The sequence below is a fragment of the Haematobia irritans genome, chromosome 4 (genome assembly GCF_050003625.1).
Source record: "Haematobia irritans isolate KBUSLIRL chromosome 4, ASM5000362v1, whole genome shotgun sequence".
Classification (NCBI taxonomy): Eukaryota; Metazoa; Arthropoda; class Insecta; order Diptera; family Muscidae; genus Haematobia; species Haematobia irritans.
This window is the reverse complement of record NC_134400.1, coordinates 143,400,230-143,424,969: the sequence shown is the minus strand read 5'-3', so window position 1 is coordinate 143,424,969 and position 24,740 is coordinate 143,400,230. Positions and strand designations below refer to the sequence as shown.

The window sequence follows — 24,740 nt, the reverse complement described above, 5'->3', positions numbered from 1 at the left end:
TCTATACAAGTAAAATTTTGACAAATTTTTTCTATAGAAATAAAATTTTCACAAAATTTTCTATAGAAATAAAACTTTGACAAAATTTTCTATAGAAATACAATTTTCACAAAATTTTGTATAGAAATAAAATTTTCAGAAAATTTTCTATAGAAATAAAATTTTAACAAAATTTTCTATAGAAATAAAATTTTGACAAATTTTTCTATAGAAATAAAATTTTGGTAGACTATTTTTGGCTCGAGTGGCAACCATGATTATGAACCGAATAAAATTTTAACAAAATTTTCTATAGAAATAAAATTTTGACAAAATTTTCCATAGAAATAAAATTTTGACAAAATTTTCTATAGAAATAAACTTTTAACAAAATTTTCTATACAAATAAAATTTTGACAAATTTTTTCTATAGAAATAAAATGTTCACAACATTTTCTATAGAAATAAAACTTTGACAAAATTTTCTATAGAAATACAATTTTCACAAAATTTTGTATAGAAATAAAATTTTCACAAAATTTTGTATAGAAATAAAATTTTCACAAAATTTTCTATAGAAATAAAATTTTAACAAAATTTTCTATAGAAATAAAATTTTAACAAAATTTTCTATAGAAATAAAATTTTGACAAAATTTTCTATAGAAATAAAATTTTAACAAAATTTTCTATAGAAATAAAATTTTAACAAAATTTTCTATAGAAATAAAATTTTGATAAAATTTTCTATAGAAATAATATTTTAACAAAATTTTCTATAGAAATAAAATTTTGACAAAATTTTCTATAGAAATAAAATTTTGGTATATTATTTTTGGCTTGAGTGGCAACCATGATTATGAACCGATATGGACCAATTTTTGTGTGATTGGAGATCGGCTACATATAACTATAGACCAATATGGACCAATTTCTGCATGGATTTTAGAGACCATATACTAACACCACGTTCCACATTTGAACTGGATCGGATGAATTTTGCTCCTCCAAGAGGCTCCGGAGGTCAAATCTGGAGAACGGTTTCTATGGGGGCTATATATAATTATGGACCGATATGGACCAATTCAGGTACGGTTGTTAAGGATCATATACTAACACCACGTTCCAAATTACAACCGGATTGGATGAAAATTGCTTCTCTTAGAGACTCCGCAAGCCAAATCTGGGGATCGGTTTCTATGGGGGCTATATATAATTATGGACCGATGTGGACCAATTTTTGCATGGTTGTTAGAGACCATATACCAACACCATGTACCAAATTTCAGTCGGATCGGATGAAATATGCTTCTGTTAGAGGCTCCGCAAGCCAAATCTGAGGGTCCCTTTATATGGGGGCTATACGTAAAAGTGGACCGAAATTTGCAATACCATCCGACCTACATCAATAACAATTACTTGTGCCAAGTTTCAAGTCGATAGCTTGTTTCGTTCGGAAGTTAGCGTGATTCCAACAGACGGACGGACTAACATGCTTAGATCGACTCAGAATTTCACCACGACCCAGAATATATATACTTTATGGGGTCTTAGAGCAATATTTCGATGTGTTACAAACGGAATGACAAAGTTAATATACCCCCATCCTATGGTGGAGGGTATAAAAATGTCCGCTTACTTATTTATGAGCAAAAGTGTTGTTTGTTTTAATCTATTTGAAATACTCGGAGAATTTCAGGAATGTTTGAATTGATTATTGTAGGTTTCATTATATGAAGTAAAACTAAAAATAATAATTATAACAGCTAACTTAATATCTTACAAATATTCCTGTGACATTCGTTATACGATTTAGATAGAGCTTTAGAACAGCGTACTAGACGATGGAGGAATGCTTAATCCTAAATGTGTTAATTTTGGGAACATTATCATTGTTTGTTTGGGGATCAATTCATAGTGAAGAACTGGCGGATAAGAGAAGTGCTCGGATTATCGGAGGTATTCCCATAAGCATAAGTGATGCCAAATTTGTTGTGTACATACGATCACGCGGTCGATACAAATGTGTGGGCAGTCTAGTCACGCAACGTCATGTGGTAACTGCAGCTCATTGCGTGGACACCGAATGGGGGGTACGTTCCCTCACAGTTACGGCAGGCGCCACATTTCTTACAGAAGCGGGTATCCAACGTTCCGTCCACAGAATATATATACCCCGCAATTATCATCCGTCATCACTTCATATGGACTTGGCGGTGTTGGAATTACATAATGATATTTATGGTATTAATATATCAACCATTGGTCTCTGTAATACCACTAACCTTAGTGATGTATATGTTTATGGATGGGGTAGTACACGTTACACCCATCTATCGAATCGTTTACGCATGGTAAAAGTTCCATTGATACCCTTTCAGACATGTATCGATTACTTCAGCAGACTGATAACACCAACGATGTTTTGTGCCGGCGATCTTAGTTATAGAGATTCATGTTACGGTGACTCTGGTGGTCCTGCAGTTTATAAGAATCAACTATGCGGTGTAGTTTCATGGGGTCCACAATGTGCTGGTAAGACATATCCAGGGGTCTACACTAATGTCTCATACATGCGAACTTTTATCGAAAATGTCTTGAAGAAATAAGTTAAGATTTTTTTATTGATTTTAAATTGATGTTTATGCACATATACGAGTACTAATAAAACAATAGGGGTCACGATAAACACTGACTCAAAAAGGTTTCCACATAGGCACTTTATTGTTTACAAAAAACGATGTATTGACTAAAATAACCCAGCAAAAAAATTGGAAGTACTTCTAAGAGCACAACTGTAAAAGCACTTCCAAAAAATGTCCTCCAAAGATGTTCTTTATTTTAACTACTCAGGAAGTTCTTTTATGAATTTAACATGGACTTCTCATAGGACGAATTTCCACCATTTTAACAGCCGTTGCACTGAATTTTCATTACTTCTTAAGGTGTCATGTGAATTCAGTGTTTTGGATGCGAATTAAGAAATTTTGTGATATTTTGACAAATAAATAATTTAAAAAAAAAATTTATGAGTTTTAATGCATTCTTACGCTTGTGTGGAACGTTTGACGTCAAATATTTTCTAAAATTCGCAATTTTTCTAGAATGGATTTAGCATTTTTTTCGGCAAAATTTAAATAATTTTTACCATTTTATTAATTCTTAATCTATTTTTAACCTATTTGAAACAAAAAAATTAACGTTTTCCATTAAAAATATGAAGAAAGCAACTTATAAAAAAATTGACTTAAATGAACTTCCTGTGCAGCTAAAATAAAGAACTTCTTTGGGAGGATATTTTTGGAAGTGCTTTTAAAGTTGTGCCTTTAGAAGCACTTCCAATTTTTTTTTTCTGGGTGGGAATAGATATGGATAGCTCTAAACACACTCAAAAAAAATTGCCTCTCTAACTCATACTGTCAAACATATTCTGATTCATGCAGAATTTGTACCGAAAAAAAGTTAACTGTTTTTATAGCAAGAATGAACTAGCTCGTATGAAAAATGAACTAAATTGTACTCCACATTTTGAGAGATTCTCTAAGCGTTGTTAAAACCAGGAAAATTTAATGCCCTGGTGTACTGTTTAACTGCAATTCACGAAATTACATCCTCTCATAGAAGAAAAATTTAACTAAAAGTAAAGAAGATAATCATTGGTGCCAAATCATGACCATTTTTATACCCTCCATCATAGGATGGGGTATATTAACTTTGTCATTCCGTTTGTAACACATCGAAATATTGCTCTAAGACCCCATAAAGTATATATATTCTGAGTCGTGGTGAAATTCTGAGTCGATCTAAGCATGTCCGTCCGTCCGTCCGTCCGTCTGTTGAAATCACGCTAACTTCCGAACGAAACAAGCTATCGACTTGAAACTTGGCACAAGTAGTTGTTATCGATGTAGGTCGGATGGTATTGAAAATGGGCCATATCGGTCCACTTTTACGTATAGCCCCCATATAAAGGGACCCTCAGATTTAGCTTGTGGAGCCTCTAACAGAAGCATATTTCATCCGATCTGGCTGAAATTTGGTACATGGTGTTGGTATATGGTCTCTAACAACCATGCAAAAATTGGTCCACAACGGTCCATAATTATATATAGCCCCCATATAAACCGATCCCCAGATTTGGCTTGCGGAGCCTCAAAGAGAAGAAAATTTCATCCGATCCGGCTGAAATTTGGTACATGGTGTTGGTATATGGTCTCTAACAACCATGCAAAAATTGGTCCACATCGGTCCATAATTATATATAGCCCCCATATAAACCGATCCCCAGATTTGGCTTGCGGAGCCCAAAAGAGAAGCAAATTTCATCCGATCCGGCTGAAATTTGGTACATGCTGTTGGTATAACAACCATGCAAAAATTGGTCCACATCGGTCCATAATTATATATAGCCCCCATATAAACCGATCTCCAGATTTGGCTTGCGGAGCCTCAAAGAGAAGAAAATTTCATCCGATCCGGTTGAAATTTGGTATATGGTCTCTAACAACCATGCAAAAATTGGTCCATATCGGTCCTTAATTATATATAGCCCCCATATAAACCGATCCCCAGATTTGGCTTGTGGAGCCTCTAAGAGAAGCATATTTCATCCGATCCGGCTGAAATTTGGTACATGGTGTTGGTATATGGTCTCTAACAATCATGCAAAAATTGGTCCACATCGGTCCATAATTATAACCCCCATATAAACCGATCCTCAGATTTGGCTTGCGGAGCCTCAAAGAGAAGCAAATTTCATCCGATCCGGCTGAAATTTGGTACATGATGTTGGTATATGGTCTCTAACAACCATGCAAAAATTGGTCCACATCGGTTCATAATTATATATAGCCCCCATATAAACCGATCCCCAAATTTGGCTTGCGAGTCTCCAAGAGAAGCAAATTTCATCCAAGCCGGTTGTAATTTGGAACATGGTGTTAGTATATGATCTTTAACAACCGTGCCAGAATTGGTCCATATCGGTCCATAATTATATATAGCCCCCATATAAAACGTTCTCCAGATTTGACCTCCGGAGCCTCTTGGAGGAGCGAAATTCATCCGATCCGGTTCAAATTAGGAACGTGGTGTTAGTATGTGGTCGCTAACAACCATACCAAAATTGGTCCAATCACACAAAAATTGGTCCATATCGGTTCATAATCATGGTTGCCATTAGAGCCAAAAATAATCTACCAAAATTTTATTTCTATAGAAAATTTTGTCAAACATTTATTTCTAGAGAAAATTTTGTTAAAATTTTATTCGGTTCATAATAAAATTTTCATCATTTTCAAAATTTTATTTCTATAGAAAATTTTGTTCAAATTTTATTCGGTTCGTAATCATGGTTGCCACTCGAGCCACAAATAATCTACCAAGATTTTATTTCTATAGAAAATTTTGTCAAAAGTTTATTTCTATAGAAAATTTTGTTAAAATTTTTTTTCTGTAGAAATGTTGGCAAAATTTTCTTTCTATAGAATATTTTGTCAAAATTTTTATTTCTATAGAAAATTTTGTGAAAATTTTATTTCTATAGAAAATTTTGTTAAAATTTTATTTCTGTAGAAAATTTTGTAAAAATTTTATGTCTACTTTGTCAAACTGAATTATATACGTATTGGATCGATCTGTTTTGATTTAATATATATCACGTATGGACTTACATACAATTTAGAAGATGGTGTTAGGAGGTTTTAAGATACCTTGCCATCGGCAAGCGTTTCCGCAACTTAAGTAATTCGATTGTGGATGGCAGTGTTTAGAAGAAGTTTCTACGCAATCCATGATGGAGGGTACATAAGTTTCGGCCTGGCCGAACTTACGGCCGTATATACTTGTTATTATATATGTTACAAGTTCATTTTTACTATTTTTGAGAATCGTACGAAAATTTTCATTTGCCTTAGTTCATATTGAACTTATCTGTATGGTCACTGAACTTTATACCCACGTTTAGTTCATAAAATTAATTAAACGAAAATTTCATTGGGCTGTGGAATATTTCGCAATTTTTTTACAATGGAAAAATTGGGTTGCTGAATTTAAACGTGGTCGTACAAGCATTGAAAATGAACCACGTAGTGGACGTTCAAAAATAGCAACAACAACAGAAATTGTAGCCAAAGTGAATGATATGGTATTAAATGATCGACGAATAAAAGTGCGTGACATTGCTAATATCATGGGCATCTCAAATGATCAAGTCCATTTAATTTTGAATGAAGAACTACAGATGAAAAAACTTTCTGCAAGATGGGTGCCGCATTTGTTAACAGTCGATCAAAAACGCATAAGAATTAACATTTCTCAAGCTTGTTTCGATCGTTTTAAGCAAAATAAAATGGATTTTAAGCGTCGTTTCATAACTGTTGATGAGACATGGATCCACCACTATACTCCAGAGACAAAAGAACAATCCAAACAATGAACAATGGAAGCTGGAGGAAGTGCCCCAAAGAAGGCAAAAACAATTCAATCGGCTGGTAAGGGTATGACAACGGTTCTTTGGGACTTCAAAGGTATTTTATTGATTGACTATCTGCAAAAGGGTAAAACAATAAATTCAGAGTACTATTGCAACATTTTGGATCAATTAAATGTACAAATTCGAGAAAAACGTCCTGGCTTACAACACAAAAAAAAATAATTTTTTATCAAGACAAAGCACCAGCGCACAAGAGTGTTTTAACAATGGCAACGAATTAAAGTACGAATTGCTTGACCACCCACTCCTGATTTAGCTCCCAGTGACTTTTACTTGTTCCCAAATTTAAAAAAAATTCCTTGCTGGCAAACGTTTTTCCTCAAATGAAGATGCAACTACAGTTGTAAACCCCTATTTTGAAGACCTTGAGGAAAACTATTTTAATCAAGGGATAGAATTGCTAGAAAAGCGTTGGACTAAGTGTATTGAAGTTTCAGGAGATTATATTGAAAAATAAAAATATTTTTGAAAAACTAACTATTCTCTTTCATTGATATGCTAAGAATTTTCCGAACCGCCCTCGTACAAGGGCGGTAGTCAGGCTTATAAGTAGGGGTATTTTCGAATATATAGCCAGTAGGCATTCACTACTTACCCGAACAAGCGGGAGACCGCACTGTTCACCACACACAAGCCGAAACTTTATTTAAAAACAAACCACTTTAGTCAGTCCCATTCTTACGAACGGTATGATTTTATAATAAAAAGAATTTTTTATAGCAAAAATAAAAATTTTCTAACAAAAAATATTTTTTGTGACAAAAGTTTGAGGGTTTCAAAAAGCTATAATAAAAGAAGAACGTTTGCGTCACTCGTTTACCAAACGTTAGATTTTTTCTTTGCGTTTATAGACTTTCAAAATGAATACCTATGTCAAAATCAAGATGAGCTACAACCAGGGATGGAAAATACAATTTTTAAGAAAGTACGAAAAAGGTATTTTTTTGAGCAAAAAAGTACTTTTCACTAAATTTTAACAAAAATTCCGTTAGAAGATTATTGTCAAGAGCATCTTTAGACTGAATTTTAAAGAAAATAAAATTTTGTTTGTCAACTCCTCAGTTTTAAATATTTGTTTAGTTTTATATCAACTTACAAAGACTACAGTAGTACGTATTGTAATCACGGTTTGGTATATTGGTAAAATTTATGGTATTTCATAAATTTTCTGTAGATAAATAAAAATAATTTTTTGACAAAATTTTCTACCGAAATAAAATTTTGACAAAACTTTCTACAGAAATAAAATTTTGACAAAACTTTCTATAGATATAAAATATTGATAAAATTTTATATAGAAATAAAATTTTGCCAAATCTATAGAAATAAAATGTTGACAAAATTTTCAGCAGAAATAATGTTTTCAAAAAATTTTCTATAAAAATAAAATTTTGACAAAATTTTCAATAAAATTTAAATATTGACATCAGAAATAAAATGTTCACAACATTTTCATCAGAAATAAGATTTTGACAAAATTTTCTATAGAAATAAAATTTTGACAAAATTTTCTATAGAAATAAAATTTTGACAAAATTTTCTATAGAAAAAACATTTTGACAAAATTTACTGTAGATATAAAATTTTGACAAAATTTTGTATAGGAAAAACATTTTGACAAAATTTTCTGTAGATATAAAATTTTAACAAAAAAATAAAATAAAATTTTGACAAAATTTTCCAAAAGAAAAAAATGGACAAAATTTTCGCAGAAATAAAATTTTGACAACATTTTTACAAAATAATATTTTTTGTAGTTTTTGGTAAGATTTTCTCCAAATGTTGGTAGATTATTTTTGTCTCATGTTTCGACCGTGACTGTAATGGTTCCGATTATTTTAGTAAGCGATCGATAACTTCTTATCTAGGAAGTATTCTTGTGGAAGCGTAATGTAGAGTCACAAGCTTTTTTCGACTAAAACAGTAATGATATTCAATAAAATTGTGTTTTTGACTATGACTTTTCCAAAATCGTGATTTCCCGCATGAACTTGTCTGTTTTGTTAAATTTGTAAAAGACTATTAGCAAATAAGTTTGTTAAAGTCTTTCTCAAACCTGCTCAAAACTGTCTACACAAAAGGTACTAAATCATTCGCGGGGGTACTACGGTACTGACCAGGGTGAAAAAGTATTAAAAAAAGTACTATAGTAGTGCATTTTCCATCCCTGGCTACAACTACTGTTCCCAAAGGTTACCGCGTTTGACAATTGTAAAACTTTATTTAATGTACTATTAAATTGCTCTAGTTATGAATTAGAATTGCTTCATTTCTTATAATTCGATGATAATAGACATTTCATGCGTGTTCATTTTTGTTCATGTACTGTCCCATTAACATATTGAACGTTCAGTATCATTTTTTAAGCGCTGCCAATACCATGTCTGATTTAGTTCTTTATAGCCTTATAATATTTTTGTCTACGGTTTGTGCTAGGACCAAACTACGTCATGAAAATGAACCTCGAATTATAGGCGGTGAAGAAGTAACCATTGCTCAAGTGCCATATTTAGTAAATTTGCGCCGAAATGGGCAGTTCTTTTGTGGTGGTTCATTAATTACACCCCAATGCATTTTAACGGCAGCTCATTGTGTTTATAATGTCCCGGTATCCAGTCTCATGGTGTCGGCGGGAGCTTCAAGGCTTTCTGATTATGGAGAAATGCGACAGGTGACAAAGTCATATGTGTCGGCACTTTTTTCACCCACTAATTTAGATATGGATGTGGCACTTTTAAGATTAAGAGAACCTTTTCAAAATCCAAATATAGCCACCATTCCTTTGTGTTCTACCAACCTGGAGGAGGGTGATCAAGTTCGTATATCTGGTTGGGGTTATACCAGTGAAAGCAATAGTCAACCTTCAGATCAAGTTCGGTCTGCCCTGGTACGTGTCACATCAAGAAATAAATGCTTACAAGCCTACGCTGGCAAAGCAAAAATATCGAATACCATGTTTTGTGCATCTGTGTCTGGTGAAAAGGATTCTTGTTCGGGTGATTCTGGAGGACCTGTGGTTCATCGTGGTCATGTATGTGGTATTGTATCGTGGGGGTTTGGCTGTGCCCGTGCTGAATTTCCTGGAGTTTATACAAATGTGGCAAGCTTACGAGTAAATGCATATATAAAAAATGTTTTGCTACAGAATTGTATGTAGTATTGCGCTATTGTATTTAAGGACAAAAATATTTTTTATGTAAAAGCTTTAATAAAAATTTAACTACTAAAACAAGTACAAAAAGTCTCTAAGTTAGACCGGACTGAAGTTCATGTACCCTCCGCATGAATACAAGGATTGCATATACACCCTCACAAAAAATCGCTTCTGTAACATATACTCCCAAACATATTTTGCTTCAAGCATATACATTTTTGGGTATTGCCCAAACATTTATATGTTTGATCTCTTCCAATATATAATATGTTTGAAAGCATATTGGTCTAAACAATATATGTTTGGGTAGTCTAAGTTCCAAACATTTTGTATTTTTGCATCCAAATTCAATAATGTTGTCTTCTAAAAAACAATATGTTATTATGTGAACATATAATAGTTTGGAAGCATTTTGCACCCAAAAATATTATATGCTTAAAAAAAATTCTCCCAAACAATATTGTGCTCAAAATTTTATTTATTTATTTATATATTTACAGTCATAATGAATTATGAAAATAAACAGGTAATATAGGTGCTAACAACATAGGTTTTCGACATGAATGCTCAAAATTTTGTTTCTGCCTAATTGTATATTCCCCCACATCTTTCTCACTTCCACGAGATTTTTTAGTTCTTAGCACCTTTTTCTGTAATACAAACATTGTAGAAGAAATTATTCAATTTTATGATTTTTATTTTATTTTAATTTTACCTTTTGCCGGACGGGGATTCGAACAGCGGACCACACAGTTTGTAAGGATCAAAGAAGTAGCTGATCAATTGCCCAAGGAAAAATAAAATGTTAATTTTGTAATAACAAGCAACAACCACCAACTTAATTCAATATCGCTCCCTGTTAAATAGCGCTCCAAGCTACTAAACACATATATGTTTATAGGTTATTTCTAAATTAATATATGTTTGCATCCAAGCATATTATATTTACAAACATTTTATGTCCCAAACATAATATGTTCTAACATATTAACATATATGTCCCAAACATGTTATGCTAGTTTATGAACATTATATGCTTGCACTCAAAAATATTGTGTTTAAAAATTTGTGTTCCAAACATATAATGTTTATAGCTAAACATATGAAAAACAGTCTTTTTTTCCGTGTATTTATAATCGAAAATCACTTTATTGTTTTTCAAAATATTTCCCATTAAGATCTATATTTTTTGATGCTTTTGGACCAATTGTCGAAGCACTTTTGTCACTCCCATTGAGACATCTCCAAAACATGCTCTCTGAACGCTTGAACAACTAATTCAGGTTTCCAAAAACGTTGACTTCTCACTTTATTTTTTACTTGCGGGAATAAAACGAAGTCAATCGGTGTCAAGTCAGGTCTATACGGTGGATGACCCATCAAATCGATGTTTTTTGTTATAAAAAAATCAGTTGTTTCATCCGATGTGTGGGAGCTCGTATTTTCGTGATAAAGAGTGATCAGTCTTCGACGGTTGGTTTTTCTGGCATATTGCACCACTACCCAGCAAAAAAAATTGGAATTTGTTACAAAGGCACCACTTTAACATCACTTCCCAAAATGTCCTCCCAAAGATGTAATTTATTTTAAATACACAGGAAGTTCTTTTAATTCAGTTTTTATACCCTCCACCATAGGATATTAACTTGTCATTCCGTTTATAACATATCGAAATATTGATCTAAGACCCCATAAAGTATATATATTCTGGGTCGTGGTGAAATTCTGAGTCGATCTGAGCATGTCCGTCCGCCCGTCCGTCCGTCCGTCTGTTGAAATCACGCTAACTTCCGAACGAAACAAGCTATCGACTTGAAACTTGGCACAAGTAGTTGTTATTGATGTAGGTCGGATGGTATTGCAAATGGGCCATATCGGTCCACTTTTACGTATAGCCCCCATATAAACGGACCCCCAAATTTGGCTTGCGAGACCTCTAAGAGAAGCAAATTTCATCCGATCCGGCTGAAATTTGGTACATGGTCTCTAACAACCATGCAAAAATTGGTTCACATCGGTCCATAATTATATATAGCCCCCATATAAACCGGTCGCCCGATTTGGCTTGCGGAGCCTCTAACAGAAGCAAATTTCATCCGATCCGGCTGAAATTTGGTACATGGTGTTAGTATATGGTCTTTAACAACCATGCAAAAATTGGTCCACAACGGTCCATAATTATATATAGCCCCCATATAAACCGATCCCCCGATTTGGCTTGCGGGGCCTCTAAGAGAAGCAAATTTCATCCGATCCGGCTGAAATTTGGTTAGTATATTGTCTCTAATGACCATGCAAAAATTGGTCCATATCAGTCCATAATTACCTCCGGAGCCTCTTGGAAGACCAAAATTCATCTGATTCAGTTGAAATTTGGTACGTGATGTTAATATATGGCCTCAAACACCCATGCAAAAATTGGCCGATATCGGTCCATAATTATATATAGGCCCCATATAAACCGATCCCCAGATTTGACCTCCGGAGCACCTTGGAAGGAGCAAAATTCTTCCCATTCGGTTGAAATTTGGTACGTGATGTTAGTATATGGTATCCAATAACCATGCAGGAATTGGTTCCTATCAGTCCATAATTATATATAGCTCCCATATAAACCGATCTCCAGATTTGACCTCCGGTGCCTTTTGGAGAAGCAAAATTCATCCGATCTGGTTGAAATTTGGTACGTGATGGTAGTATATGATATTTAACAACCATGCCAAAAGTGGTCCATATCAGTCCATAATCATATATAGCCCCCATATAAACCGATCCCGAGATTTGGTTTTGGAGCCTCTTGGAGGAGCAAATTTCATCCGAGTCAGTTGAAATTTGTACATTGTGCTAGTATGTGACCGTTAACAACCATGCCATAACAAAAATTGCTCCATATCAAGTTCATAATTGTGTATAGCCTACATATAAGCGACCCCTATATTTCAATTCTGGCTCTCTACCTACCGTGCAAAAGTCCATATCGATTCGTAATTATTTGTAGACTTACCTATACATACGTTTTTTGTCTAATATATACCACATATGGACTAACTCACAATTTAGAAAACGATGTTAACCCTTCGTTGCATGACATTGCATATATGCAATGTTAGTTTCTTGCCTGTCTAGCTCCTATTCCTTTACATATTTTACCATAATTTTTTTTGTTATTCACATTTTGGAAGCCGTAGATTATATTTGATAAGGATTTTGTCCAGTATCGTAACAATTTCATTTAAATAAAGCGAAATTAAAATAAGCATTTTGAGTACCTCGAAAAATTTAACTTATTTGTTTTAATATTATGAAACTTTCTTAAATTTTTTTTAAATGTAAATATAAAATGAAAAGTTTACTCTATTCTAAACGCTACGTATATAGTTTTATAATACAAATTATATTTACAAGTGCTCTACAATGTATGATATCATATCTGCAATTTCATGCGTTTGAGCCGATATGAACTGTCATTGCATATATGCCATATAATTGCATATGTGCAATGTCATGCATTCAATCAATTTTTGTTAATACTAGGAAACTTAACGACGAATATGAATATAAAGACGAGTATTTTGATGATGATGAAGATTTAAACACCGAGTTTGATATAAATCGAGGTCGTAGAAGAAGATTCGATTTGATCCTTGCCCTACATCGTTGGAGAATCGTATAACATACAAGCTGCTGGGTTGTAATTGTTACACGTATATTATCGTGATAGATAGGTTAAATGGGTTCAACATTTTTTTGCGGTGGTCCCCTGTCAATATGTTGGTGACAATTTTAGAGCTTAATATTGAATCGAACTACACTCAGTGATAAACAAAAGGTCAATATTGTGGTATCATAATTAACTGAAAAGTCGCCATTATACCTACTCTAAGTAAAAACGAGAGTCCAGATTTCCGTGTATCATATAAGCTGGTATATACCAAAACCAGTTTTCAGCACGTGGTACGCTCCAACTTCTTTGTTCCATCATCCGATTCATAAGCGTAGAATTTGACATAAAAAGAGTTCCAAAGTCTCTTTATCGACTGCATACACAAGCAGGGATCCGGAGCGGAGCGTGGAGCGGAGCGTGGAGCGGAGCGTGGAGCGGAGCGTGGAGCGGAGCGTGGAGCGGAGCGTGGAGCGGAGCGGAGCAAGCCCTTTTTTTGCCGGAGCGGGAGCGGAGCGGGAGCGGCATTTCTAAAATCCGGAGCGGAGCGGGAGCGGAGCGGTTTCCAAATGAAAAACCGCTCCGCTCCGAATAAAATATTACTTGAATGAAATGTGTAACTTTGAAATTACACTGTGTAGGTAATTTCAAATTTAGCTAGTACTTAGCGTAGTGTGAGTAAACGTTTAAAATGTACGATATGTATTTTTGTACGTACGTACATTGGGGAAAACACAACGTGTTTTTTAGTAATTGTTTTCAAAAACGGCAAATGTCAAAATATATATCTAGTATGTGTTGTAAAAGTGACAACAGTACTTTCGATCAATTTCATCCCGTATTACTACAAAGATGTTTGTAATGAACGTCAAATAAATGCAATTAAACGATCTTATTTATATTTAATTTTTTAGTTTTCTACACTGAAGTTTTCTACACTAAATTAATATATGTTTGCATCCAAGCATATTATATTTACAAACATTTTATGTCCCAAACATAATATGTTCTAACATATTAACATATATGTCCCAAACATGTTATGCTAGTTTATGAACATTATATGCTTGCACTCAAAAATATTGTGTTTAAAAATTTGTGTTCCAAACATATAATGTTTATAGCTAAACATATGAAAAACAGTCTTTTTTTCCGTGTATTTATAATCGAAAATCACTTTATTGTTTTTCAAAATATTTCCCATTAAGATCTATATTTTTTGATGCTTTTGGACCAATTGTCGAAGCACTTTTGTCACTCCCATTGAGACATCTCCAAAACATGCTTTCTGAACGCTTGAACAACTAATTCAGGTTTCCAAAAACGTTGACTTCTCACTTTATTTTTTACTTGCGGGAATAAAACGAAGTCAATCGGTGTCAAGTCAGGTCTATACGGTGGATGACCCATCAAATCGATGTTTTTTGTTATAAAAAAATCAGTTGTTTCATCCGATGTGTGGGAGCTCGTATTTTCGTGATAAAGAGTGATCAGTCTTCGACGGTTGGTTTTTCTGGCATATTGCACCACTACCCAGCAAAAAAAATTGGAATTTGTTACAAAGGCACCACTTTAACATCACTTCCCAAAATGTCCTCCCAAAGATGTAATTTATTTTAAATACACAGGAAGTTCTTTTAATTCAGTTTTTATACCCTCCACCATAGGATATTAACTTGTCATTCCGTTTATAACATATCGAAATATTGATCTAAGACCCCATAAAGTATATATATTCTGGGTCGTGGTGAAATTCTGAGTCGATCTGAGCATGTCCGTCCGCCCGTCCGTCCGTCCGTCTGTTGAAATCACGCTAACTTCCGAACGAAACAAGCTATCGACTTGAAACTTGGCACAAGTAGTTGTTATTGATGTAGGTCGGATGGTATTGCAAATGGGCCATATCGGTCCACTTTTACGTATAGCCCCCATATAAACGGACCCCCAAATTTGGCTTGCGAGACCTCTAAGAGAAGCAAATTTCATCCGATCCGGCTGAAATTTGGTACATGGTCTCTAACAACCATGCAAAAATTGGTTCACATCGGTCCATAATTATATATAGCCCCCATATAAACCGGTCGCCCGATTTGGCTTGCGGAGCCTCTAACAGAAGCAAATTTCATCCGATCCGGCTGAAATTTGGTACATGGTGTTAGTATATGGTCTTTAACAACCATGCAAAAATTGGTCCACAACGGTCCATAATTATATATAGCCCCCATATAAACCGATCCCCCGATTTGGCTTGCGGGGCCTCTAAGAGAAGCAAATTTCATCCGATCCGGCTGAAATTTGGTTAGTATATTGTCTCTAATGACCATGCAAAAATTGGTCCATATCAGTCCATAATTACCTCCGGAGCCTCTTGGAAGACCAAAATTCATCTGATTCAGTTGAAATTTGGTACGTGATGTTAATATATGGCCTCAAACACCCATGCAAAAATTGGCCGATATCGGTCCATAATTATATATAGGCCCCATATAAACCGATCCCCAGATTTGACCTCCGGAGCACCTTGGAAGGAGCAAAATTCTTCCCATTCGGTTGAAATTTGGTACGTGATGTTAGTATATGGTATCCAATAACCATGCAGGAATTGGTTCCTATCAGTCCATAATTATATATAGCTCCCATATAAACCGATCTCCAGATTTGACCTCCGGTGCCTTTTGGAGAAGCAAAATTCATCCGATCTGGTTGAAATTTGGTACGTGATGGTAGTATATGATATTTAACAACCATGCCAAAAGTGGTCCATATCAGTCCATAATCATATATAGCCCCCATATAAACCGATCCCGAGATTTGGTTTTGGAGCCTCTTGGAGGAGCAAATTTCATCCGAGTCAGTTGAAATTTGTACATTGTGCTAGTATGTGACCGTTAACAACCATGCCATAACAAAAATTGCTCCATATCAAGTTCATAATTGTGTATAGCCTACATATAAGCGACCCCTATATTTCAATTCTGGCTCTCTACCTACCGTGCAAAAGTCCATATCGATTCGTAATTATTTGTAGACTTACCTATACATACGTTTTTTGTCTAATATATACCACATATGGACTAACTCACAATTTAGAAAACGATGTTAACCCTTCGTTGCATGACATTGCATATATGCAATGTTAGTTTCTTGCCTGTCTAGCTCCTATTCCTTTACATATTTTACCATAATTTTTTTTGTTATTCACATTTTGGAAGCCGTAGATTATATTTGATAAGGATTTTGTCCAGTATCGTAACAATTTCATTTAAATAAAGCGAAATTAAAATAAGCATTTTGAGTACCTCGAAAAATTTAACTTATTTGTTTTAATATTATGAAACTTTCTTAAATTTTTTTTAAATGTAAATATAAAATGAAAAGTTTACTCTATTCTAAACGCTACGTATATAGTTTTATAATACAAATTATATTTACAAGTGCTCTACAATGTATGATATCATATCTGCAATTTCATGCGTTTGAGCCGATATGAACTGTCATTGCATATATGCCATATAATTGCATATGTGCAATGTCATGCATTCAATCAATTTTTGTTAATACTAGGAAACTTAACGACGAATATGAATATAAAGACGAGTATTTTGATGATGATGAAGATTTAAACACCGAGTTTGATATAAATCGAGGTCGTAGAAGAAGATTCGATTTGATCCTTGCCCTACATCGTTGGAGAATCGTATAACATACAAGCTGCTGGGTTGTAATTGTTACACGTATATTATCGTGATAGATAGGTTAAATGGGTTCAACATTTTTTTGCGGTGGTCCCCTGTCAATATGTTGGTGACAATTTTAGAGCTTAATATTGAATCGAACTACACTCAGTGATAAACAAAAGGTCAATATTGTGGTATCATAATTAACTGAAAAGTCGCCATTATACCTACTCTAAGTAAAAACGAGAGTCCAGATTTCCGTGTATCATATAAGCTGGTATATACCAAAACCAGTTTTCAGCACGTGGTACGCTCCAACTTCTTTGTTCCATCATCCGATTCATAAGCGTAGAATTTGACATAAAAAGAGTTCCAAAGTCTCTTTATCGACTGCATACACAAGCAGGGATCCGGAGCGGAGCGTGGAGCGGAGCGTGGAGCGGAGCGTGGAGCGGAGCGGAGCAAGCCCTTTTTTTGCCGGAGCGGGAGCGGAGCGGGAGCGGCATTTCTAAAATCCGGAGCGGAGCGGGAGCGGAGCGGTTTCCAAATGAAAAACCGCTCCGCTCCGAATAAAATATTACTTGAATGAAATGTGTAACTTTGAAATTACACTGTGTAGGTAATTTCAAATTTAGCTAGTACTTAGCGTAGTGTGAGTAAACGTTTAAAATGTACGATATGTATTTTTGTACGTACGTACATTGGGGAAAACACAACGTGTTTTTTAGTAATTGTTTTCAAAAACGGCAAATGTCAAAATATATATCTAGTATGTGTTGTAAAAGTGACAACAGTACTTTCGATCAATTTCATCCCGTATTACTACAAAGATGTTTGTAATGAACGTCAAATAAATGCAATTAAACGATCTTATTTATATTTAATTTTTTAGTTTTCTACACTGAAAAAAATATTGTCGCTTAACATGGAAGACGCATTTCTCTAAAATAAAGTTTTTTATACCCATCACCATATAATGGTGACGGGGGTATAATAAGTTTGTCATTCCGTTTGTAACACATCGAAATATCGATTTCCGACTATATAAAGTATATATATTCTTGATCAGGGAGAAATTCTAAGACGACATAACGATGTCCGTCTGTCTGTCTGTTGTAATCACGCTACAGTCTTCAATAATGAAGCAATCGTGCTGAAATTTTGCACAACCTCGTCTTTTGTCTGCAGGAGGGTCAAGTTCGAAGATGGGTTATATCGGTCCAGGTTTTGATATAGTCCCCATATAAACCGACCTCCCGATTTGGGGTCTTGGGCTTATATAAATCGTATTTTTTATCCAATTTGCCTGAAATTTGAAATCTGGAGGTATTTTATGACCGTAAAGAGGTGTGCCAAAAATGGTGAGTATCGGTCCATGTTTTGGTATAGCCCCCATATAGACCGATCTCCCGATTTTACTTCTTGGGCTTATAGAAACCGCAGTTTTTATTCAATTTACCTGAAATTGGAAATCTAGAGGTATTGTAGGACCACAAATACGTGTGCCAAAAATTGTGAGTATCGGTCCATGTTTTGGTATGGTCCCCATATAAAACGACCTCCCGATTTGGGGTCTTGGGCTTATAGAAGCGTATTTTTTATCCAATTTGTCTGAAATTGGAAATAAAGAGGTGTGCTGAAAATGGTGAGTATCGGTCCATATTTTGGTATAGCCCCCATATAGACCGATTTCCCGATTTTACTTCTTGGGCTTCTAGAATCCGAAGTTTTTATCCTATTTGCCTGAAATTGGAAATCTAGAGGTATTTTCGGGTCATAAAGAGGTGTGCCGAAAACGGTGAGTAGCGGTCCATGTTTTAGTATATCCCCCATAAGAACGATCTCCCGATTTAACTCCTTGGGTTTCTAGAAACCGTAATTTTTATCTGATTTGCCTGAAATTGTAAATATTCTGGTATTTTAGGCTCGGTCCACTTGGTAATGCCTCCATATAGACAGACTTCACTTGAATTGCTTGAAACTCAATGTAAAATTTCCAGATTTTACTTCTACATATTTAAGATTTCAAATCAAGATGCTATTTTATAATTTTCTTGCACACTTACAAGAGATGTTAATGATTCCTCTAAAACTCAAACAAAAATGGTTCTTATAAATCCAGAATCTGATATAGTCCTCATAGGTGAAATCTTTAAATTTATCTTCGGGAAGTGTCCTCAAGTCCTCAAGCCCTCCTAAAATTTCAAAGGAAACCCTAATATTTGGTTCATGGTGGTGGGTATTTAAGGTTCGGCCCGGCCGAACTTAGTGCTGTATATACTTGTTTTCTTGTCCAAAAGGCAATAAACTTTTGAATGAAGTTGTAATGTCCTTATAATTAAGTGATTTTACTTAAAAATGTGTATCATAACATGAAAGATAAAATTTTTGAGGTAAGGTCAACGTGACTTTAATAATTAAGAAAAATTCTTTAAAATTAATAAAATTGTCTTTAAATTTGTTTCCTTTTTGCGTCTTGCCTACAAAGCAAAAAATCGTAAGGTCAACGTGACTTTAATAATTAAGAAAAATTCTTTAAAATTAATAAAATTGTCTTTAAATTTGTTTCCTTTTTGCATCTTGCCTACAAAGCAAAAAATCGTTAAAAAATAAGACATGTTTTTCAACACTTTATTTTAAAGACGCTTTTTACTTGAAACATAGCATAATTTCTACTGGAAGTCGAGTCTTAATATGGAAAAAAAAATAACTCGTTTTTAAAGGATTTTGATAACAACTGACGAAAAAAATCTAAAAAAAAATGAAAAATTAACATATGCTTCCTAGAATGCTTCCTTTAATGAAGTCAAAATGGATTTAATATTTCTGAAAAAATCTTCAAAATTAATAAAATATTTCAACACATTGTTTTAAAGTCATTATACCCTAAACCACATAGTGGTTAGGGTATAACAAGTTTGATCTGCCAAAAAATGTGCCTACAAGAAATATTGATTTTAGACCCCATAAAATATATACCGATCGACTCAGAATCACCTCCTGAGTCGATCTAGCGCTTGGCGTCCGCCCGTCCATCCGTCCGTCTGTCCATGTATTTGTTGTTCACAGGATTTCGGTCGCAATTATTAACCGATTTTGATGAAATTTGGTACAGGGAGTTTTTTTGGGCACAAGGACGAACGTTATTGAATTTGGAAGAAATCGGATCAAATTTAGATATAGCTCCCGTATATATGTATTGCCCGATTTCGACAAATGGGGTCACGTTGCACTTTTTTTACTAACCGATCGTCGTCAAATTTAGCACAAAATAATCTTCTGTATCACCCTTTAAGTCTGAAAATTTCATCGAAATCGGTTCAGATTTAGATATAGGTCCCATATATATGTATCGCCCGATTTTGCAAATTAGGTCATAAAACCCTTATTTATCAACCGATCTTACTCAAAGTTGGTGAAATGTAATCTTCTATAGCACTAACTATATGTGCAAAAAATCATCGAAATCGGTTCAGATTTAGCTATAGCTCCCATATATGTACCGCCCGATTTTTCTAAATAAAATAAAACTCAATTGAACAAATAATACAATGTTTGTACTATAATTTTCTCGAAGAGGAGCGGAGCGGAGCGTGGAGCGGAGCGGAGCGATTCTTTTTTTCTCGGAGCGGAGCGAGGAGCGGAGCGGTTTTTTTTTTCTCCGGAGCGGGAGCGGGAGCGGAGCGGAGCGAAAAAAATGGACCGCTCCGGATCCCTGTACACAAGTATCCGCTGGTCTTACTCGGCACAGATGTGGTTCCAACTCTAGGTATCAGGTAATGATTGCTATGACGTTTCTGTTCCTCTTTTCTTTAAGCATGCTACTTCTCCAGTCTTTTTCTTGTTTGGGTCACTCCCTATGTTTGAAGTTTCGTCGCCCCTCCGACCATTGCACTGTTCTACGTGGAACAGTGCAATGGTAAACGGCAAACGGTCTCGCATCTATGGGATTGTGTTCTCCATGTTCACATCCCTTTGTGTTAAATGCAAAACTGGGGAATTCTGTGCATCAAAAAAGGCAGAAATTATTTAGAATCCCAAGAGTTTGACTTTTAATATTGCACCCCAAGAAGGAATATGATCACCTCAAACATGTTTCAGAAGTAAAATGTTAGTTTTCGATGGGGAACATGTAACATGTTTGACGCAACCATGCTATCTGATTTTGGCAAACATTTTATGTTTGGCGAGAAATTTTTTTTTTAGTAAAAATGTTCCATTTTCCCCATCCAGCAATAAAATTTTTCACTTAAAACATTTTTTATCTCATCACTTTTCTCCTCTACCTGTGATATATAGAGATAACAACGTGGACTAAAGAAATTGATTATCTGCATGAAATTGCATATATGCAATGTTACGTAACTTTTGCTTCAGTGAACAGAATCGAACGAAAATTGGTTTACGGTATCATAACTCCATATACAACAATTCTAACATACTAAATAATTTTTATCCTTGCTAAAATTAAATCATGCAACGAAGGGTTAAGAAGTTTTAAGATAACACAACCCAAGTAATTCCATTGTGGATGACAGTCTTTCGTAGAAGTTTCTACGCAATCTATGGTGGAGGGTACATAAGATTCGGCCTGGCCGAACTTACGGTCGTATATACTTGTTTTTTAATTGATTCAATTAAAAATTTAATTAATGTTAATTGCAAAACTCAATTTTTTTATTAAAAAGGTAACTATTTCCAACTACTTTCTGAATTGGCTTAGAGTTTTTAGTTTGATTAACAATTGATTGTGTGAAATACATTTTTAGTTAAAAATTTAAAAAATGGTCACCACTTTAACTGACTTAGTCTTCCGAATTTGATTAAAAAGTTACTTGTATCAGTTCATTTTTTAATTAAAAATTGTAAAATTTTCAACCATTGACATAATTAAGTTAATGTTTCTATCTTGATTAAAAAGTTAATTGTATCAATTAATTTATTATTTGGAAATATTTTCAACTTCAATTAACTCTTTAATTGGAAATAATTTGGTGATATTTTTTTCTGTGTAGGTCTCTAAAAAATGTATTTATTTTAAGGCACATCTTTGGCTCGAAATCAATACCAAAATCCTTAAGAGAAACTAAGAAAACTCTTTTTTTCCACAACACTACATTATCTAAATAAGCATTAAATGACCGAGATAAACATGCCCAAAAATGCTATCTGCACAGAAAAAAATATCACCAAAAAATTTCCAATTAAAAAGTTAATTGAAGTTGAAAATTTTTTCAATTAATTGATACAATTAACTTTTTAATCATGATAAAGGGTGATTTGTTAAGAGCTTGATAACTTTTTTTTTAAAAAAAACGCATAAAATTTGCAAAATCTCATCGGTTCTTTATTTGAAACGTTAGATTGGTCCATGACATTTACTTTTTGAAGATAATTTCATTTAAATGTTGACCGCGGCTGCGTCTTAGGTGGTCCATTCGGAAAGTCCAATTTTGGGCAACTTTTTCGAGCATTTCGGCCGGAATAGCCCGAATTTCTTCGGAAATGTTGTCTTCCAAAGCTGGAATAGTTGCTGGCTTATTTCTGTAGACTTTAGACTTGACGTAGCCCCACAAAAAATAGTCTAAAGGCGTCAAATCGCATGATCTTGGTGGCCAACTTACCGGTCCATTTCTTGAGATGAATTGTTCTCCGAAGTTTTCCCTCAAAATGGCCATAGAATCGCGAGCTGTGTGGCATGTGTGGCACATGTCAACCAAGTTCAGTTCTTCCATTTTTGGCAACAAAAAGTTTGTTAGCATCGAACGATAGCGATCGCCATTCACCGTAACGTTGCGTCCAACAGCATCTTTGAAAAAATACGGTCCAATGATTCCACCAGCGTACAAACCACACCAAACAGTGCATTTTTGGGGATGCATGGGCAGTTCTTGAACGGCTTCTGGTTGCTCTTCACTCCAAATGCGGCAATTTTGCTTATTTACGTAGCCATTCAACCAGAAATGAGCCTCATCGCTGAACAAAATTTGTCGATAAAAAAGCGGATTTTCTGCCAACTTTTCTAGGGCCCATTCACTGAAAATTCGACGTTGTGGCTCGTTAGTAAGTCTATTCATGATGAAATGTCAAAGCATACTGAGCATCTTTCTCTTTGACACCATGTCTGAAATCCCACGTGATCTGTCAAATACTAATGCATGAAAATCCTAACCTCAAAAGAATCACCCTTTAGAAACATTAAGTTAATTAAGTCAATGATTGAAAATTTTTAATTAAAAAATTAATTTATACAATTAACTTTTTAATCAAGTTCGGAAGACTAATTCGGTTAAAAAAGCGCTGATTTTTTTTTTTAATTTTTAATTAAAAATGTATTTCAAACAATCATTTGTTAATCCAAATAAAAACTCTAAGCCAATTCAGAAAGTAATTAAAAATAGTTACCTTTTTTAATTAATAAATTAATTGAGTTTTGCAATCAACATCAATTAAATTTTTAATTGAATCAATTAAAAAATTAATTGAAATTTGCTGAAAAAGTCAATTAATATGTTAATCAAGAATTTTTTCTATGCCCAATTAAAACTGTGATTGATACTATCATTTTCGTGATTGAAGACATTTCAATTAAAAAATTAATTGGATCAATTAATTTGGTGATTGAATCAGAAAAAAATTTTTTTGTGTGTATGAATGACGACATGTATATATGACTATGTCGATCCGGTGCAATTCTAGCAACTTTGATCTTGCTTACTTTGTAGTTCTAAAGGGTGATTTGTTAAGAGCTTGATAACTTTTTTAAAAAAAAAAACGCATAAAATTTGCAAAATCTCATCGGTTCTTTATTTGAAACGTTAGATTGGTCCATGACATTTACTTTTTGAAGATAATTTCATTTAAATGTTGACCGCGGCTGCGTCTTAGGTTGTCCATTCGGAAAGTCCAATTTTGGGCAACTTTTTCGAGCATTTCGGCCGGAATAGCCCGAATTTCTTCGGAAATGTTGTCTTCCAAAGCTGGAATAGTTGCTGGCTTATTTCTGTAGACTTTAGACTTGACGTAGCCCCACAAAAAATAGTCTAAAGGCGTCAAATCGCATGATCTTGGTGGCCAACTTACCGGTCCATTTCTTGAGATGAATTGTTCTCCGAAGTTTTCCCTCAAAATGGCCATAGAATCGCGAGCTGTGTGGCATGTAGCGCCATCTTGTTGAAACCACATGTCAACCAAGTTCAGTTCTTCCATTTTTGGCAACAAAAAGTTTGTTAGCATCGAACGATAGCGATCGCCATTCACCGTAACGTTGCGTCCAACAGCATCTTTGAAAAAATACGGTCCAATGATTCCACCAGCGTACAAACCACACCAAACAGTGCATTTTTCGGGATGCATGGGCAGTTCTTGAACGGCTTCTGGTTGCTCTTCACTCCAAATGCGGCAATTTTGCTTATTTACGTAGCCATTCAACCAGAAATGAGCCTCATCGCTGAACAAAATTTGTCGATAAAAAAGCGGATTTTCTGCCACTGATTTTGGTAATAAAATTCAATGATTTGCAAGCGTTGCTCGTTAGTAAGTCTATTCATGATGAAATGTCAAAGCATACTGAGCATCTTTCTCTTTGACACCATGTCTGAAATCCCACGTGATCTGTCAAATACTAATGCATGAAAATCCTAACCTCAAAAGAATCACCCTTTATAAACGACCTCTAAAACATATGATATATGTTTAAAGGTCATTGAGTATCGGTTGCTTATGCTTACTAATGCCAACATATTTTCCAAGTGTCTATAAATTCTATCATTAGCCA

General features: G+C 34.4%; 2 protein-coding genes across 3 annotated transcripts in view; both read left to right on the top strand.

Annotated features, from left to right (window-relative positions):
- gry (trafficking protein particle complex subunit 11 gry) overlaps positions 1-24,740 on the top strand; it is an 86,467-nt gene that overhangs the window by 42,680 nt on the left and 19,047 nt on the right. The window lies entirely within an intron of this gene.
- LOC142233369 (transmembrane protease serine 9-like) lies at positions 1,804-9,712 on the top strand. Its single transcript, XM_075304267.1, has 2 exons — positions 1,804-2,572; positions 8,765-9,712. The coding sequence occupies exons 1-2, from the start codon at positions 1,823-1,825 to the stop codon at positions 9,626-9,628; spliced, it is 1,614 nt and encodes a 537-aa protein (XP_075160382.1). The 5' UTR covers positions 1,804-1,822; the 3' UTR covers positions 9,629-9,712.